The sequence below is a fragment of the Leuciscus leuciscus genome, assembly GCF_965113295.1.
Source record: "Leuciscus leuciscus genome assembly, chromosome: 12".
NCBI classification, from domain to species: Eukaryota; Metazoa; Chordata; class Actinopteri; order Cypriniformes; family Leuciscidae; genus Leuciscus; species Leuciscus leuciscus.
Window position 1 is genome coordinate 33,266,776 of NC_138736.1, and position 21,261 is coordinate 33,288,036.

General features: G+C 36.1%; 2 protein-coding genes across 2 annotated transcripts in view; one reads left to right on the plus strand and one right to left on the minus strand.

Moving 5' to 3' along the window:
* Positions 1–13,709, minus strand: LOC309511157 (4-galactosyl-N-acetylglucosaminide 3-alpha-L-fucosyltransferase 9-like). Its single transcript, XM_082186260.1, has 2 exons — positions 13,566–13,709; positions 1–1,689 (listed from the first exon to the last, which is right to left on the minus strand). Exon 2 carries the CDS (start codon positions 1,671–1,673, stop codon positions 477–479), a length of 1,197 nt encoding a protein of 398 aa, XP_082042386.1. The 5' UTR covers positions 1,674–1,689; positions 13,566–13,709; the 3' UTR covers positions 1–476.
* LOC309511153 (polymeric immunoglobulin receptor) overlaps positions 11,895–21,261 on the plus strand; it is a 19,325-nt gene continuing 9,958 nt past the window's right edge. The window contains exon 1 of the mRNA XM_082186251.1: positions 11,895–12,198. The gene's annotated coding sequence lies outside the window, so the exon portion shown is untranslated. The remainder of the gene's footprint in view (positions 12,199–21,261) is intronic.

Below are 21,261 nucleotides of genomic sequence, written 5' to 3' on the forward strand. Positions count from 1 at the left end.
TTTGGTGGCAGCCACAGCAGCCATTTTTTTTTACACTGTACTGTTTTTTTTTTTACGGTAAAGTTCAGGCGACCACATAGCCGTTTTTTTTAATACCATAAATAAAATAAATAAAAAATTACAGTGCATATATTTCACACATGATTAAGCAGTATATCAATCTCTCTAAAATTACGTTTTGGAATTAGCAACGGAAACTTGGGATGAGATACTGTACATAAGAAATGATTACACACAACAGCATTTTAAGGACAAAAACCTGACAAATGTCTTGAAAAAAACAAAACATAACAGAATATTTATTACATTCTGCAGAAAAAAAAAACCATTAAAAAATTTGATTTTATTCTTTGAACCATTTTAATCCCTACCCCAAACAGGTATAAAAGATAAAAGAAAAGATCATTTTCCATTCATTTATAATGGTTTGTGTGACGTAATGGTAAATATAACGTTTATTTACTCATGACTTGCCTCTAACCCCAGTACCAGCTGTTGATATCTTTGACCACACTGTAGTGCTTATTCCTTCTAATATGATCACAAATCCGACAGGCATGGGCAAGACCGAATGATGTTCCCTTTGAAACAAAATGCTCTCTCCAGGTGAAGTACTGCCTGTACAGGTCCTCGTTTTGGTCCATGAGTTTCAGATGATCAGCCAGTTCTTTTGGGGATGGAAAGTCATCCACATGGATGAAGGATTCACTTGGTATGAACTGCTCATAGTTTTCTCTCGGTGGGCCAATAACGACAGGAACGGTACCAATCGCAAGAGGGTTGAACAGCTTCTCAGTCATGTAGTCTCTATGAATGGAATTCTCAAACGACAAGTAGAATTTGCAACTGGTCATCACATTGATATAATCATCATTATTAATTCGTTTGTTGAATTGTCCTCCATGGACTTCCACATCAATGTATTTCACTAACTCAGTAAAGTACTGTGAACGCCTAAAGCTTGGATTATAGTGACTTACTACCCAGCAAACTAATTTATCCTTCTTTGGGATAGTATATTTTTTCTCTTCCTCTGTGGCCTCTGTGAGCCGACCGTAAGGCATTGGAACATCTGAATCCCGGCGGTAACTTGAAGTCAGATTAAACAGATCCTTTAGCAGGGGATGTGAAGCTGAATTACTTGGAGACTCCATATTCCACCAGATCCACTTCTGGATGGCAGGTCGTGGAAGTTTCGGCATGTTGGATAAATCCCCACTGATATCTCTATGATGAAACATAACCCCGTGTGCTTGGTTAAACAGATTTCTGTCATCTGTTAAACGACAGCCATGGATATTGAAAGCCGAACTGCAGGGTCCTAAGCCAAAACTAGCACCAAAAGGCCACATCCAGATCAATAGAATGGTTTCTGGTTCTTCTTTCTCAGTCAAGGATTTGGATGCAGATGTTGGGGTTTCAACCCCAATCAGGGGTTTATCCATGATATTCACAGTGCATGTGAGGTTCTGCATCTTAAGAACGTTGAGGCATGTTTTTGTGCTGATGTTATTTATCTGGCCTTGATCAGCAGGGCATTTGAACAAGTTTATGGGTGAATATTTGGAATCCGGTGGTGTGAGGTAGAACAAATAGATTAAAAAACATGCCAACAAAAACGAGGCAAAAATAATGCTCCGAGTGATTTTTGAAGCAGTTGTTGTTGACGCCATTTTATGTTGACATTCACTAATGCAGGGAAGAGGATAGAGAATGCATCAATAATTGGCTTAAAATATCATAAAATAAGCTTTAAAATACATAAATGGTCATCTTGTTTTTTTTATGCGAAAATGTTCCAGTCTGTCTGTAAGTACAATGTTTATTTATAGTGAAAATATTTATTATATTTTACTCTTCCTTATATGCCTGTAGAATGTTATTTAGCATTTTAATATCTGGTTTGTGTCTTAATAATAAAAAGTCTCTTTTAATATAATTTAAGGTTCATGACATGAAAAATCCGATTTTTCCTTGATCTTTTGACATGCAAGTTTCATAGCTTAAAACATCCTCCTCATTATAAACAAAGCATTTATTTAATCAAGTGCCAAAAACAGCAAGATCTGTTTGGGGCCCGTGTATTCAAAAATTATACCGCTATTTACTCAGTGTAAACTAAAAGCCACAGAAAAAATACAAAAAAGGTAATTGTGGCTTTTTATCTCACCATTCTGACTTTATAACTCACAATTGCAACTTTTATCACGCAATTCTGAGATAAAAGGAATTGCGTGATATAAAGCCGCAATTGTGTTAAAAAGTCAGAACTGCGTGATATAAAGTCTCGATTGCGTGTTATAACGTCAGAATTGTGAGTTTATTTCTGACTTTATAACACGCAATTGCGACTACACGCAATTCTGACTTTATATCTCACACCGTGTCCTAACTACACGCGACGCGATAAAATTCCAGCGACAGGCAGTGTCTGTCCACACTAGACGCGACGCGACTGTGAGACGCCACAACGTCAATCAAAAATCACAGCCAATCAGAACAGCGTGTGGCCGGAGTCTCGCGGCAAGCGCACAGCACTAGAGTAAACTTGACGGCACTCGCAAGAAAATGGATAAGTAGCTACATAATCAAATTCACAAATATTACACCATTTAAAAAATACATAGGCTACTGAGTTACTAAAACAATCTATGTAAAATAATACACTTGTTTGTTCACAGCTTGAACGTTCATGTTTCCATTTGTTTAATTTCAAGATCTGAGGTGAATTATATCCATTGTTGCTTTTACAGCTACAAAGCTGGAGCACTAAATGACATTAAAAGTAACATTACACGCTTTTAAAATTAAATAAAGCACATAAACAGTACCTGAGATTAATATGGCGTTATTTTTATGTCAAAAGTTATGAGCGTGTAAGACATGCTCACGAGCACATTATGTTATTTCACACGCGCAAAAATGAACCTTCAGCTGGCATGATAAAAGTACTCGCGCACAAATTCAACAACCGAGAGGTGTACAGGCAGCTGCGAGCGAGCGCCTGGCATACTCTCATAGGTTAACTCTGCTTGTACAGTGGAATCCTGCTCGCGCAGCGGGCTTCTGCTCGCGGAGTGCTGTTTTGCTCGCGCAGTGGATTTCTGCTCGCTCAGCTGATTTCTGCTCGCTCGAGTCTACATGACTTTTGACAATTTGGGGGCGGAAACCAAGGAGGGCACTGACCCTCTTATGATTGGTCACTTTCATCATGGAAAATCTTGGGAAATCCTAACCCCGCCCACCTTCTGACGCAGCGCGCGTCACTCAGCTCGCTCTGCTACTCCAGCTATCTCTGTGTATATTTTAGACAACGAAATATGTGATAAAACACCATACTAACTATTTTCGTTTTCATTTAAAGAAATCTTAAACATGATAGCCACACAAATGTGGTTCAGGCAACGCGTATTGATTATATTCACTGCACATAACGTTTGCCTATTTATAAAAAAACAAAATATAAAACACAAACCTGCCTCTTTTCGTTTTAAATATAATATAAAACCATTAAACATTTTAATATGGTCCAGGCAATATGTGCATTTGTACCAAACAACAGATTTTGCAGTAAACAACATTACAGTTTTAAAATTTTTTACATACAATTATTACAATTTAAAATGACAAAATCAACCCAGTCTCTTTTTGTTAAATTTCAGTTTTTATCAATAATAGCCATAATATTTTTTTAAAAGCGCTGACTTTGTATGTTTGACTGAATTGTTTGCTTTATTTGTATAGCTTCTTATAAAAGGTATAAGAAGCTATACAAATAAAGCTATACATATAAGCTATTTATCTTTACCGTTGTATGGTTAGATTAGAACGCTGACTTTGTATGTTTGACTGAATTGTTTGCTTTATTTGTATAGCTTCTTATAAAAGGTATAAGAAGCTATACAAATAAAGCAAACAATTCAGTCAAACATACAAAGTCAGCGTTCTAATCTAACCATACAACGGTAAAGATAAATAGCTTATATGTATAGCTTTATTTGTATAGCTTCTTATAGAGCCCTGCACGGGCCTCAAATCTAGGCCCGAGCCCGGCCCTATTTTTTTTTTTTACAGCGGCAGCCTGCCCTATTTGCAGCCATTAAAATATGTCCGTTTTGTTCGTTATGCTTCTTTTCTTTTCATTTCTTTATTAAGTTAATTTAGACAAATGTTTGGAGCATTAAAAAAAATAAAATAAATGACGACCAAGCAAGCCGAGCCAACAGCGAGTAAAACATGTTTGATCAATTTAGCCTCTCAAATCAACGCTAATACTTTACTTGGCTACAATAAAATCCATAGATATAAAACACTTCAAGCATATCACACAGACAGTTAGTTTAATGTTTATTTATTAAACCACAGTGAGTAATTTTTTTTTTAAATACTGAGGCAGGCTCAGGTTGCTCGCAACAGCGCTCGCAAACGAAATGAGCAATAGCCAATCTAAACAAATTAAATTAAATAAATCAAAAACAAACTTGCAGGTTATCTTACCTAAAAAATGCACCACAGAACATGGCCATTCTTTTTTCCAGTAGTTTCCAACAGTTAAACGGAAATAAAGTCCAATCAAACGAAAAGTTAGAACAGTCTCTTAGAGCATCGTGGAGAAAAAGAATAGCATCCACAGTGGAAGATTTTAACCCAGTCCTCTCTTCTATCACTCTGCGATTTTTCTCTTAATATTCTCCATTATTTGCACATGAGGTGAATCGTTGGTTGCGCTGACGGGAAACCTTCTGTGTGTGTGTGCGTGCGTGCGTGCGTGAGACTGTCATCAATCATATGTCAGTGTAATTTTACGATTATGAGGTTATTAAATGTCTTTCTATGTTTGTTTTTCTATCGTCGACGTCAACTTCTCATATTTTTTTAATTAATGTCTAAAAATATAAAAAGAAGGATAACCCAAAAAAGGCCCGAGGCCCGGCCCGCATGTGAACTATGACGTGAAAATTGGCCCGAAGCCCGGCCCTAGGGGTGTAAAAAAGTCGGGGCCCGTCGGGCTCGGGCTGAAATGCAGGGCTTTAGCTTCTTATACCTTTTACTTATACTTTTATAATGGCTAATATTGATAAAAACTGAAATTTAACAAAAAGAGACTGGGTTGAGTTTTGTCATTTTAAATTGTAATAATTGTATGTAAAATTTTTAAAAACTGTAATGTTGTTTACTGCAAAATCTGTTGTTTGGTACAAATGCACATATTGCCTGGACCATATTAAAATGTTTAATGGTTTTATATTATATTTAAAACGAAAAGAGGCAGTTTGTGTTTTATATTTTGTTTTTTTTATAAATAGGCAAACGTTATGTGCAGTGAATATAATCAATACGCGTTGCCTGAACCACATTTGTGTGGCTATCATGTTTAAGATTTCTTTAAATGAAAACGAAAATAGTTAGTATGGTGTTTTATCACATATTTCGTTGTCTAAAATATACACAGAGATAGCTGGAGTAGCAGAGCGAGCTGAGTGACGCGCGCTGCGTCAGAAGGTGGGCGGGGTTAGGATTTCCCAAGATTTTCCATGATGAAAGTGACCAATCATAAGAGGGTCAGTGCCCTCCTTGGTTTCCGCCCCCAAATTGTCAAAAGTCATGTAGACTCGAGCGAGCAGAAATCAGCTGAGCGAGCAGAAATCCACTGCGCGAGCAAAACAGCACTCCGCGAGCAGAAGCCCGCTGCGCGCGAGCAGGATTCCACTGTACAAGCAGAGTTAACCTATGAGAGTATGCCAGGCGCTCGCTCGCAGCTACCTGTACACCCAGAGCCGGATTAACGCAAAGGCAAACTAGGCACGTGCCTAGGGCCCGATTGGCGGGATGGGGCCCAGACAGAGGGACAAAAAAAAAAAAAAAAAAAAAAAAAAAAAATTATAATAAAATGTACAATGTGAAGATGTTTATCTTAACCATAGACTGTTACATTACTGCAGTTAAACCAATTAATGTGTCCGTTACAAAGCGGGTGCCGGCTTCTGAAAGTATGTGTAACGAACGCATCCATCAGGTGCTGCGAGGCAAAAGCCTAATAAGCACACAAAGAAGCACAGCTCATAATGCAGGTGTGTGAGTTGTCGTCATCTATTTTGGAGTGATTGCAATGTATTCTAAATATAAACTTGTACTGTAGATCAGCGTCATTTCTGGAAAAATCATTCACCGCTTTATTACGAGTTTAAAAGAGCGCGAGCGTCATTAACGTGCCCAGACGCGACGCTTTGAATTTGCGCGTACAATGAATAACATCGCGTCGGGAGCTGACTAGTAAAAAAGCTACAAAATTAAAAGACAAGACGTCTAAGTTAAAAAGCCAACACACTATACAACATTTTTAAATGTTTCAAATAAAGGATCTCATATCTATGGGTCTATCTTCTAAATGCTGCTGATGATTAGATTATACCCTGACATTACGCCAATAATATCAGTTTATATATTTTTTTCTGCTCAGTAGCGATCGTGTCTTTCTCTTCCACTTGATTTGTGTATAGCATATTTAAGGTAGCAATGCAATATAAAAGCACTTAGTGGGATTCTGGAACTGTGAATAAATTGAATAAAACAGCAAAATAACAACAACAACAACATCTTCATTAAACAAAAAAGAGATTACCTTAGATAAAGTTTGATTAATATGTACCGGTAAAAGTCTGGACCCATTACTATTTTTAATGTTTTTGAAAGAAGTTTCTTATTATGCTCTACAAGCCTGCATTTATTTGATCAAAAATACAGAAAAAAATAGGAATATTCAGAAAGGATGTGTTAAATAGGCTATATAAAAAGTGATAGTGAAGACTTTTTTAAAACAACTTTTTAATAATCAAAAATCCTGAAAAAAAGTATCACAGGTTATAAAATAAATATTAAGCACCATTTCTAACATTTGATAATAAATCAGAATATTATAAAGTTTTCTGAAGGATCACGTGACACTAAATTCAGCTTTGCGTCACAGAAATATAAAGTATAGTAAAATAGAAAACCATTATTTTAAATTTTAATAATATTTCACTAGCCTATATTATTTTTCTGTATTTTTTATCAAATAAATCCAGGCTTGATGAGCATAAGAGACTTCTTTCAAAAACATTAAAAGTGTTTTTTACTGTGTAAGTGAAAATATACTGCTTTTAAAATTAAATGTTGTATAAATAAAAAAGGTTAGGAATCATATTTGTTTCAAGTGTTTTTTTATTGGGGGTGGGGGGCCTCCAACATGAATTTTGCCTAGGGCCTCCTAATGTCTAGAACCGGCCCTGTGTACACCTCTCGGTTGTTGAATTTGTGCGCGAGTACTTTTATCATGCCAGCTGAAGGTTCATTTTTGCGCGTGTGAAATAACATAATGTGTTCGTGAGCATGTCTTACACGCTCATAACTTTTGACATAAAAATAACGCCATAATATGATAATTTCCACACTTTGTGTTTGATGTTTCAGCGCGACGTCGCAGAAAAATAGAAACCGTTTCTAAATTAGAATCGTCGCGTGTCGCCGTCGCGGCTGGTTAGGACAAAAACTCTGATTAACATGGAAAAGATACATTTTATCGCGTGTCGCGGCGTCGCGTGTAGTTAGGACACGGTGTCAGTCACAATTCTGAGAAATAAAGTCAGAACTGCGAGATTTAAACTAGCAATTGTGACATAAAAAGTCGAAATTTTCTTGCAATGTTTTATTCTGTGGCAGAAACAAGCTTCAACTAATGGAGAGTTCGCAAAGAAACATTTGTTGAAAGAAAGCCAACAAATGAAAAGTTCTCCAAATAAACATAAAACAGTCAAATTAACTGAAATATTTTTATTGGAAGTATTCATGCATCATACTAAATTGATTCAACAAATTCGTTTCTTGAATGTTGAAAACGTACAATGTTTTGTTGTTCAGATTAAATCTGCTTAGTTTTCATTGAAGGTGGCGTTTTTTGTTAGTGCGTGTGTAGTTTGAACCCTGAACGCATGCGCAGTTTGAGGCTTCGCGCCGGTTGGGGCGGGTCTGCTGCTGGTGAGAAGTCGGTAGCGGAGTGCTGCGTTCATTTCAGCGTTTCTGCAGAATCACTGGTATTAATCATATTTATAATCGACTGTTGGTTATTTGTCATATATGATGTGTATTGACAATGCTCTTCCCAAACTGATGGCCTGATCTAATTTACCAGTGCTGCCGATTTCGCGCACTTTTGGGTGCTTGCCACTGCTAATGTTAACTAGCGGTGTCCTGCCTATTCAATCCAGCGTTTCTGCAGAGTCACTGCTGGTATCTATTAACGACACACTGACGGGAATGTTGTTATTTGTGTTGTTTACTGTATCGCTTGTACACGTTGTTTGTTACCGCCGGCGCTCTCTGGAAAACTACATTACCCATCACTACCTAGAACTACAGCAAACTACGGCAACTCAAATAGCTCAAAATACACAGCACGTTTTTTTTTTTCTCGTGGTGACTCCCTGCATTTCAGATGGCAGAACGTTATGTAGTTTAAAAGTAATAGTTTTTATTGTGGATAATTTTTTAATTTAAAATTAATGAATGATTTAAGTAATAATTGATATGCTATATTAGACATTTTTGAAGTAGAAATCCGTTTTGAAATTTCAAAACACTGTTGATTACAATAATTAGCTGAAAGAAATATTGTTAAAAAAGGAACAAAGACTTGACTTGGACTTGGCCTTTAGGGACTTGTGAACATGTCTGGTATTAATCATTTTTATAATCAACTGTATGTTATTTGTCATATTAAATGAGATGTTGACTATGTTGACATAGTTGAGGAGATCAGAGAGAGATAGTCTGCGGCCTGCACTTTTTCTAAAGGACGAGGTAAACCATTTAATAGCAACTATTATTACCTGGTTTCTTATCTTAGAGTCAATATTAATTATTATTGATAAAGATTTAGAACATTTTAGTAATACTTACAGTAGTAAAACTTTCTGGTGATTCCTATTGACTTATTTATTTTTTTTTTTTACAGATCTCCGTGGAGTTTTCTTGTATCTGTATTAATGTCGACCTCCTGCATGTGGAAGTTCAACATATCCCTTGAAAAGACACTTTTGGACAAGGTGGATGAACAGGTACTCTTTTAAGATCCTTTAATATAGTCAAAATACTGCAGTATTGACAGCTTTCTGAATAAAACCATTAATGCAAGTTTTCATATTTTTTCATATTTTCATATCTATATAATTACATTTGTTGTCCAATTTAATGTTATTGTGTTGAAAGATTAATCACATGGAACATATCACTTTAGGAAAGTTTAGTTGACCCTGAAATGATTCTGTAATATTTTTCTTGCCCATGTGTTCTAAACCATTACGACTTCATTTCTCCTGCAGAACACAAAAGGAGAAATTTGGAAGATAGAAAATTTCAGTCATTTACGTACAGTGACATTTGACGTGTTTTCAAGGCCTTTTTGCATTCATTCAAAATAGTGTCTTAAGACATGCAGGAACCAGTGGCGTTTTGCAGTATTTCAGAGGTTAAGAAATAACCAAATAACCAGTTGTTTTATAATCAGCCATGAGATTCTACTTTGAATGAACACGTATAGAGAGGAAAATAGTCAGCAAATAACGTCTGTTATAATATAATGTCTGTTTTTCATTCACAGTGCGTGTTTTGTAGACACATTTTATGATTTTACATCTTTTTTGATGCCACTGTATGTAAAAGAGCGATCGGTCCATAACAAAGATCCAAAAGAACTGAAGTATACTTTTGAAGTAATTCAGAAGATTGTCATGGATCTTGGTGGTACCTTCTCTGCAAGAGTGCTGTCACTGAAGTTAACATTTTTCTAAATGGACAAAGCCATTTTGCAAATGTCATGGCAACATTTGAATGACATTCCTCTACTGGACACTGTTTCTTTTATACTTTAATAGTTAATGACTAAAGAAAGCAATACTGCTCTATGTCAATGTATTGATTAATGTTGTTAAAGGGATAGTTCACCCAAAAATGAAAATTCTGTCATCATTTACTCACCCTCAAGTTGTTTCAAACCTGTATGAATTTCTTTTTTCTGCTGAACACAAAAGAAGATATTTTGAAGAATGTTACTAACCAAATAGTGTACAGTAGCCATTGACTGCCGTAGTATTTTAAGGCTAACGTCAACTGTTTGGTTAGCAGCATTCTTCAAAATACCTTCTTTTGTGTTCAATTTAAGGGTAAATAAATGATGACTGACTTTTCATTTTTGGGTGAACTAAACCTTCAGGCTAATGTTCTTTAACATGCATTGGTATGTACCATGCATTGAGTTAACAAATTTAAGACTTGGTGTTGGTACTATAATGTCATTGTTGTGCATCGGGCACAAACTGTTTAAATAAAAAATAAAAAAGTTATCTTACTCATGTTATGGTCTGTCTCTTCTTAAACTACTTGAATAATATATAATTAATCAAGATAGGCCTATAGATACAGGTGAAACTTGAAAAATTTGAATATCGTGTAAAAGTTCTAATTTTGATGATTATGGCTTACAGCTTATAAAAACCCCAAATTCAAAATCTCAGAAAATTAGAATATTACATGAAATCAATAAAAAAAAAGGTTTTTAAATACAGAAATGTCAGCCCTCTGAAAAGTATAATCATGCATATGTATATAGTTATACTAAATATATTAGTTTCACCTTTTAATTTGAATTACTGAAATAGACAAACTTTTGCACGATATTCAAATATTTCGAGTTTCACCTGTAATAGGCCCATTTGTGTTCAGCCAACTAAAAATACTTTGTTCTGTAAATCATTAGGTAAACATGACTATTTATGTTGTGGCAACTTATGATGTTAACGTAATCTTTTGAGTTGCGTAGACTTTAGTCCCTGTTTGTGGAGTTTACTCAAAAAAGCTTGTGATGAGTTGCCTTATCAAGTTGACCCAACTTCTTTTTTTATTTTATTTTTACAGTGAAGTAGTTGCCAACTGTATTGAATCTGACAACAGCTCCATCACAAACCATGATATCATAATGCTTTGCCTTTTTCAAAACACGTACTCGCTTACAATATGCAAGTGCTGATACTGGTTTCAAGGGCTTTATTTTGTTTGGAACCTTAGGGCTTTGAAGTGTCACGTCATCTCTTGAAATATCTGAAAGACAGGGTTTTCTTCATTTCTGTCATTATTAGCAGAACTCTTTTGCTTGGAAACCAATTGTTTAGTCAATAATTCAAGAAGATTTCAAAGGATCTTTCTAACTTGTGCTTGGCCTTATGAAAACGTAACATAGCTCTTGTAACTATTAACTATAGCTCTTGTAACTATTGTTAATAATCCACCTTATACCTACGCCCCATGACGTTTTGCGCTAATTATGGGTGTAACTTCCCTAACTAAACATTTAGTGAAAAGGCTCGCTATGTGAACGCAATACATTAAAAAAAGTGTCACAATGAGATGACATTAATCTACTCACCCTTCAACCATCAAACATTAAAAGGAAATTTAAAAGTGTAAAAGCATCAACAAGGTATTTCAACAGACCAACTAAACCCCAAGCGAAAGAGTCTTTCCACAGCAATACGGACAGGTTGAATATCACTGTAGAAATATATATGTATTATGTAATGTAACTTATGTTGCGTTAATCAAAAATGTTCATTAACTTCAGCATTACGTGATACTATTTCAAAGTGATTTCCGTCATTTTGACAGATTCTTAATTGCATTTACCCGTGAAACCAAACCTGGAAAGAGACGTGAGGATTTGAGGAGAATAACGAGAGATTCTTCGTGCATTCCAGTGAATTATTAATGGAATTTATCGTAAATTAAATTCGGGAGAACAGACCACAAATGTGCAGTATATGTTGTCCTTTTTCATAATTTTACAGCGGACTGCAAGGGGAAAAATAATCACGCGACTGAAAAGAGCTCTTGCCATATATTCTTGTTATAACATGTCAAGTTAAAATACCAAGTATAACGTTATTCTCATGATGTCTGAAAATAAATCATGAAGGAAAATTGACAGCTCATCCAGTCAAACTGACGGATCAGCTTTATTTGTAGGACAACCTTATGATTTGAAATGATTAGTTTCAGCCTTTTTTAATGGAAGTTCCCCAAACCGGAAGTGCCCCCATAATTCAAAACGCAGTAAGGTCGTCAGGAATAAGGTGGATAGCATTTGTTACAATAAGGATATAATTACCGGTAAGACCATTGATGTTTCCTTATATATATCCCCTCCTGATATATAGCCTATCAAGTCAGTCCAAATGGTCATGATTAGTTTAAGTTAAATTTTAATTTTAATTTAGGTTGGTGCAGGATGATGTTTCACCCTCTTTTCGTCATTTTTTTTGTTTAATGGATGAGTTAGATCATATTTGACTTTCTCCGTAGCGTTTTAGTACATTCTCATTAGAATTCGAGTGGGTTGCACATTTTATCGTCAGCGGCGCGATAGGAACGGCTCGCGCAAATCTGATCAAACTTTTGGAGCGCGCAGGTGAACGCCACTCATGCAAAATTAAACAACTGGGCTGAGTCCTCTCACGTAGATAAGGGGAGGGTGTGTGGTAATTTGAATGGCATAACACTGGCAACATATGAGGGTAAACGCTACAGATCAAAATATACAAGTGTAAATATATATATAGGGAATCTGCAAAGGATTGATTGTGTTTCTCCGAAATTACGCTAATTCGAATGCCGACGGGCATTCATAAAGGTGCGTGTTCACACGGCGCGGAGCAGAGCAAGTGTTTTCAGTTCATTCATTGAAAGCGCTCGCTCTGCTCCAGTCCGCACCATTATGAATGCCCGTGCGGCTGATTTAAAAGCAAAATAGCCTAATAAAAAAATCCATGTCATGTGCCCTTTAAGGTTTTAACAGGAAACAAACAGACATAATGGTTTAAGATGTTATATAAACCCCATTAAAATGACAGCAATTGTATGTATCAGCAATTTACATGTACATTCTATTTTATCATTTTTTTTCTTTTATTTAGGCTACTTATTTATTTTTTGTTTCGTAAAGTTTAGTCTGATGTATAGCCTATAAAAAGAAATGACCTTAAAAATATGCTGGTCTTACACGTTTCTACACTGTCAGAAATAGGGGTACAGTAGGAGTCCATTTCTGTCCCCCAAGGTACAATCTACACTAACGTACCCCATAGGGCTTATTATTGGACCTCAAAGAACATATATGTACCTTTTTGAGGGTCAAAAAGCATTAAAAGGTACATATATGTACCGTTTCTTTTAAAGGTTCAGGTACAATATTGTACCCTTGAGGGTACAGCCAGTGACAAGCCATTGTACTCCTAAGGGTACAATTATGTACTTTATTTTCTGAGAGTTACTTCAATATGAAACGGATTAAGTAATTCATCCGAATGGAAATTTTATTTAGCCTATTTTTTAAATATTCTTTGACAACTTCCTTGTTGTCATCCATTCAAAATCATTCATTAACTTTTTTCTTTTCTTTTCTACAGTATAGTATACTTTTTTACATATATATGCACATACATAGCTATCTATCAGCAGAAAAAAATACGTTGACTTACCTTATCACGACTTTCAGAATGATACGTGATGTATCATCACCTATCAGGTCAGGTGCCTGTGGCAGGCAGGTCCTTCCTGAGATTCACTTGCCACACTGGTCCGGTGAGATTTCCAAACTATGATGCTTTGCATTATACAAATATCGAATGGCAAAGCTGTAGGTAGAGACACCCTTAAATGCTGAAAAGAAGTGCTTTTTCACATGGTATTTCCTTTGCTTGTGTACTAAAGTATCATAAATCAATAATATTCATAAGTAGTTAATATTTTCCACAATTCGCTCATAAATATTCCCACACCGCACCCCCCAAGTTATTATACACATGAAACAAATGCCCCTTTGTCTCTTGTGTTAAATGTGATAGTTTCATTCTTACAGCTACTACATTACAATACATATATTGATAAATACACAGACCTGCATTAAATGTAACATTCTAATGGTGGAACTTTTATTTAGCGAGTCAGAGGTTCCGGGTTCTAATAATCAGGGGTTCTAATCCGCCCTCGTATATCTGATACTTCGTTTCATATCAAAAGCAAGTAACAAGCACAAAGATTATTGTGATTTATTGGAGTAACATACAGAATGGTGACGTGGTACTGGTACAACATGTATGGAATCACAAACAGCAAATAAATAAACAAAATCATCCAATCTGTTTATTATTAGACAAATATTGGAGTTGGGAAACATAAAAGTGTACAAGCACCTCCAGGGGGGTCCTCTAGGTGGAAAACACTCTTATCAGAATAATTTTTTTACCTAAAAGATCAATAGCCTATATACATTCAATTAGAATAAAAAGGCACTAGGCTGTTACCAATCAAATGAAATAATTTACATTGAAAAAATACAACTGTATTAAATGAGATTATTAATTGAAATATTTAATATTCTCTTTCACTTGTCCCTTCAAAAAAAAAAAAACAAAAAAAAAAAACACGTGTCCCGAACAAGCGTTAATGTCAAGCCCTGATATGTTTTCCTTGATTGGTTTTCCCTTAAGAGTTACGTTGAAAACGAAAGTAAAAGAGTGACGCTCTTTCATTGCGTTTTATACCGTGATGACGGCAGAGTTTGAATTATGATTTCATCTTTGTGGGGGTCTCTTTAAAAAAAGAAAAAAGTAGCCTATGAGCATTGAGCAGGCACTGTGTGTGCAGTGCCGTCGCCAGACCTCAGTCTTAAGGGTGGCATATGAAATGCATGGGAGGGAACAAATATTATTATTAGCCTACAGTACGTATATTTATAATAATCGTATACTCTATTCGCGTAGCTCGTAGGCCTAATCATCACGTTAAACATAACCAACAATATGACCAAGTAGCCTACTATGGCAGTCGGCTTCAGTTTGGTTTGAAATGTGCATTTTCAGAAGTGCTGGGTAGCCTACAATGACGCATTCATTTTTCCACCCCCCCTCGCACAGGTCATGTTTTGAAAGATGATGACCTGTAGCTTACTAATGTAAATAAATAAAAATGTTCAATAAAAAAGCGCTGCTAACACAATTCAATTTAAATAGTAGCCTAGCCTACATTTGGTTTAATTTGTCGTTTAATAAGGTATAATATATGTTGTTAGTGGTGAGAATTTATAATATATAAATAAATGAATAAGAATGAATATGAATAAATAAATAGCCTAGATCCGACACTTTAAGCGTAAGTGGTCCAGTGGCAGAACTTTTGCCAAGCTTGTCAGAGGTTCTGGGTTCTTATCCGCACTCCTATAGTTTTTTTTTTTCTCCTCATCAAAACCGATTATGTTTATCAGTGGTTGTATATCAGGCAGGGACACGTTTGTGTGCATTTTGTTTTGTAATTTCACCGGAAGGAATAGAGAGATGTATTGAAGCGCGCGTCCGAGTGAAGACTGTGCGCGAGCCACAAGAGAACAGTGTCCGCGGCACTGATCGCAGCGGCAACGAGCACTATGACCACTTTATTTAAAAAACAACACATTTCAGCGCTAGATCGCCTCTTATTTAACAAACGAACTAAATGAATGCTCTGCTAGATAACTGGAGATGTTTTATTTATTTGTATTGGTATATTAGTGCCGCGAGATGTTTCAAAAGTGGTGGGGATAATATCGACCTTAGCAAAAAGTGGTGGGGACATCCCGGACATGTCCCACCCGCAAATTACGCCAATGTTAAAATAACACTTGCCTGATGGGTTATGCTACTGCTAGATCGGACGTTGACGTCACTTCTGTGAGTTGAGCAAAGTCAGTAAAAGTCCTGGCAGAAAGCGAAGCATAATGTCCGTTTCACACATACTCCGTGTTGCAGTGCGTATGCGGTGCAGGAGCAGCACGTGCAATAGTGCTTTCACATATGCTGCGTTTGCAGTGCGTAACTGATCCGCTGCTGTAGGCTATACCACAAATACATAGGCTACTCACTATTTGTATTTCAAATCCAGAAGTTATCAGCAACTTTTATTTAAAAATAGTTTTTTGTCAGCATTGCGATTCTCTTTGTACACATATACACACTTTAATAGACGTATTCAGGTTTAAACACAATTTAAACAACATATTATTAAATGCATTACTTCTATATAATTATATATTAAGTTGCTCAAGCAAGTGGTAAAATATTTTACCAAGTAGGCTACTTTTATTAAAATCGCATAGCCTACATTTTAAATTAAAACTTAAAATTGACAAAAACAGCAGACTTACCCTTTCTTTTGCATAATTTAAATCTTTGTACAATAAATCTTGCATGTCACAAAGAACTTGTTTTTCCACCTCCACGAATGAGACGAGTGTGTTCATGTTGACTTGTTGAAGTAAATTGTATTTTCCCTTGACTTACGCCGGTCTTAACGTCTCAGCATTGTGATGCTCTTTTTACACATATACACTCTTTAATAGACGTATGCACGTTTAAACACAATTTAAACTACGTTAGCCTATTATTCAATGCATTACTTCTACTTATATTAAGTTGCTCAAGCAAGTGGTCAAATATTTAACCATGGACTTATATTAAATCGCAAACATTTTAAATTAAAACTTAAAATTGACAAAAACAGCCGACTCTCATGCCTTTTCTTTTTCATTTAAATTTTAATACAATAAATCTTGCATGTCACAAAGAACTTGTTTTTCCACCTCCACGAATGAGACAAGTGTCGTTCATTATATGTCGCCTTGTTGAGGTAAATTGTTGCTTTCCTTGCTTTACCCCGGTCTTAAAGGTATAGCGGAGGATCTTTCCAAATTTTAGATAAGACCCGCCCTCTCCACTTTTTGAAAAGTTTGATTGATTCACCAGAATGATTGACAATTAGGAGGACCAATAGTTTAGACTACCCACCAGGAAGTAAAACATCCTCCGCTATACCTTTAAAGTGAAAAAAAGTAGTATTTAATTAAATACATTTATGGGGAGATTACTACATTTTATTTAATTAATCGCATTTATGGTGAAATTACTACATTTTCAGGTCAATCTGTGTTCATTTTGACCACGAAACATGCGCTGTCACTTTAATTCAGCGCGTGCAGCACAGCAAAAAAGACTCGGTGCGGAAACGATCGCGGCACTGCTGTATACACACCGCTCCTGGAACGGATCGCCGGACCGCATCCGCGTGCAGTGTGAAAGCTCTAACCTGTTACATGGGTACGGAAAAAAATACGCACCGCATACGCACTGCAAACGGAGTATGTGTGAAACGGGCTTAAGGATGTAGTGTGATGATGATGACGATCCGAGATCAATGTGTTTGGCATCTTGTCCTATCTTTTAAGTCACGCTACATTAGTCTTAAGGAAAAAGTGCTTTATTTGTAATTTAAAATAATGGTGCTGATGATTTTTAGAGACCCCCACAGGTGTATGATTTTACTGCTTTCATGGGAGCTCAGCTCCCACTGGCTCCCACGTAATTCGTACCACTGATGAGAGTTCCGTGTCTTTATTTAAAATCAACACATTATAATGATCTAATATAATTATCTGTCATTCACCCTCGATTAATTGGAATGTTATGTTTTTATTACTTGGCCCGCCCGACCTGCGGATTATCCGCGATCCGCGCAGCACTATCGGCAAACTATACGGCTTGAGAATGACACAGGCCGGGAACCCGCAACAGAACCGTCACGGTGGAAAAAGGGTATCTGAGCATGTGACTGTCTGTCCGAGTTTTGTCGAGAGCCGGAGGCGGCACAAAATATGACGGCAGCGGCAGCGGCCCGCCTCATAATTCTCTATGCAGGAAAAACCCTGTTCTTTGTCTCGCTTTCAAAATAAAAGTTCCAAATGTACAGTTTTTGTCCCTGCGGTAGGCCTACAGGGTAATATTTTTGGGTGGGTGGGACCAAGCGGCAACCTCCCTGCCTCCCTAAAGGTTTGCATTACCTCAGCTCATTGTCTGGCTGTAAAAATAAATAAATTCGGGAGTGACGCGCTGCCAAGATGGGGATGGTCGGCCATGCCCACTTTAGGCTTCAAAACCATAGTTCAAAACCGGTCTTCAGAAACCTACGGGTGACGTCACGGACACCACGTCCATATTTTTGAGATGGTCCTCACTGCAGAACATGAAATCCATGGGGAGGAGTCGGATCTAGATCCAACTCCTCCCACCTTACATATACCTAAACCTACCCATCTCCACCCCCTGATCCCTAAACCTCCCCCTAAACCTCCCCATCTCCACCCCTTAATCCCTAAACCCACCCCTAAACCTACCAATCTCCACCCCTTATATCTGGATCCAACTCCGCCCCCCGGATCTCGTGTACTGCATTGAGGTGCTACTGATATTTTTTACAGTCTATGGGTGGGACACATGCAGCATTTTCCAATATTGAGGGGACACGTAAAAAAATAAATAAAAGTTTACCTGCACCAATTCCATTTTCAGAAAGCACATAGGCCTACTTTGTGCTCAAAAAGTGCATAAAAACAGTTAAAAAACTGAACCTAAAAAAAGTTAGCCTAATGAAAACGAAAATATCAAATAGCCTACACTTAGATTGTTTAAAATATTCGTTAAATAGTAAATAATCATTTTATTTATTATATGTTCTCATTTATGTTTTATATTTGTCGGGTTTTTGTAAAGCCATAATTTTGTTATAGCTAATGTAGTAGCCATACTGTTTTGATCTCTTTGCTATTTGCAGGTTACTCTTTTAAATTTTTCCTTAGTGTGAATTTTGGTGAATTGTATTAAAAATTAAATTAAAATATTAAATTGCTCTGGACTATAAGGTATATAATTTCCACATGTCAGAGATAAACTTTGAGGTCTAAAGGGCAAACATCAATGAATATTTTGCAAGACAGAGAAGAGAGTCTTGGATCTTCTGGTGAGAAAATCCTCTAACAGCACTGTAATGTTTTACATTTTGTACTGACAAGCATACCAACACACACACTTAAAGGAATAGTGCACCGAAAAATGAAAATTATCCCATAATTTACTAACCCTCAAGCCATATATGACTTTCTTCTTCTTCTTCTTTTGGGTCAACTATTCCTTTAAGCAACCTCACACAAAGAGGTGTCTTTTACATAGCTAAGTTTAGGCTGCTTTGTGCCTGCTCAAATTTCTGAGTATAGACACAATGCAGCATAAAAATCAGACTAAATTATTCCAGCTCTGACACATCTCATAATCTATGTATGCATTTGTAGTTGCTCTGTAAAGCATTTATGCTGGTCTGAGCAGCATTAAACAGTGCGTAAAGGCACACAAATGCCACTTTCAGTGTTTCTGTTCCATATTTGTAAAGTGAAACTTTATATCAGGTTTGAGGCCACAGGTAACACTGAACACATAAACACTGGTAATATGCAGAAAGAGTTAAAAAATCGTCACACCTGTCTGCAATGATGAAAACACCACTCACTCGGCCAATCATTAACAACACTCGGCCAATCATTCATTATTACAACAGCAAAAAGTCAAATGAAAAACTGCTACCATGACTTTTTTATAATATTTTATATATATATATATACATATATATACAGTGTATATATATATATATATATATATATATGTATATATTTGTAAGTTGTACATTATTATTATTATGATTATTATTATTATTATTATTATATAATTATAATTTCTTAAAAAAAATGTTTTATTAATAATGATGCCACCATATTTTATAACCCGACAATAGGTCGGTGCTATATCAATCCACCATTGGGTTATCTGTTGGGTCATTTTTAACCCAACTTTTTTATTTTAGATGTGCGCCCTTTACATTCCTTAGACACACCACTTTTATTCATAGACAAATGAAGAACATCACCCTGTAAAAAATGTCAAACCTCTCCAGCTCAAAATTTTCTAGTGACTGGTCACATTTACATTTTTCAATTGGCTTAACTGAATTTCTGTGAATTGAATTTTATTAATTGTGGCCACAGTCTGTTAACATGGGCTCAATCAGAAATAATATGTTGAGCCAATGGAGAAATTTAGTTTATCAAACCATGTCGTTGGTCCAATTAAATATTTGTAAATAAATTGTAGTAGCAATTGTTTAATTCTCACTGTCCCAAAAGAAAAAATGGTAACACTTTACAATAAGGTTTCATTAATTAACATTAGTATTAACTAACACAAACTAACAATGAACAAAACATTTGTTACAGTATTTATTAATCTTTGTTAATATTAGTCAATAAAAATACAGTCGTTCCTTGTTTGTTCATGTTACTTCACAGTGCATTCACTAATGTTAACAAACACAACTTTTGATTTTATCAATGTATTAGTAAATGTTGAAATTAACATTAACTGAGATTAATTAATGCTGCAGAAGTATTGTTCATTCTTAATTCATGTTAACTAAAATAGTTAACTGATGTTAACTAATGAAACCTTGTAAAGTGTTACTGCAAAACTGCATGAGAAACATTGGCTAACAAAAAGGCTGCATTAAGCAAAATACAGAACACATAACACAGACAACAGGGTTGACATTTTATCACATCACTTTATTAACAAATCAATTCCAACACAGGATATGTTGTGAAAATACTTTATTTTAAATAAGGAAAAACACTGAATGTTTTTAGGTTCAGGGGTTAGAAAATGGATTAACGGCTTGAATATTCGATTTCCAATATTTCGATGTTTAAAGGGGACCTATTATGCAAAATTCACTTTTGCATAGTGTTTGGACATAAATGTGTGTTGGCAGTGTGTGTACACAACCACCCTATAGTGATAAAAATCCACTCACTCCTTTTTTTTAAATCCCCATAAATCATAAGCAGTGTCTCCCAACGACCTGTTTCAGCCATGGGGCGGGTGTGCACAGCCACAGGCCCCGCCCAGGAGTGTTGACAGACCTGCCGTTTTAACATAGAACCGCACTGACGAGAATGTCTCCCAAGCGTTGAATGTTGTGTGGGAATATTTAGTAGGGAACAGGGCTTGACATTAATACCTGCCAACCCGCCAAATGCAGGTGGATTTCAGCCATGGCGTGTAAAAGCAAAGGGCCTAGTACTGAGCCTTGTGGTACGCCATACTGAACTTGTGATGAGATGCTAATGCAATTCAACATCATTTTCGAGTCTATTTAAAAGAATGTTGTGGTCAATAGTATCAAATGCAGAACTAAGATCGAGTAACACTAATAGCGAGATACAACCACGATCGGATGATAAGAGCAAATCATTTGTGACTCTGATGA

Coding starts and splice junctions, on each gene's coding strand:
- LOC309511157 (XM_082186260.1), bottom strand. CDS start 1,673: ATGGCGTCAACAACAACTGCTTCAAAAATCACTCGGAGCATTATTTTT.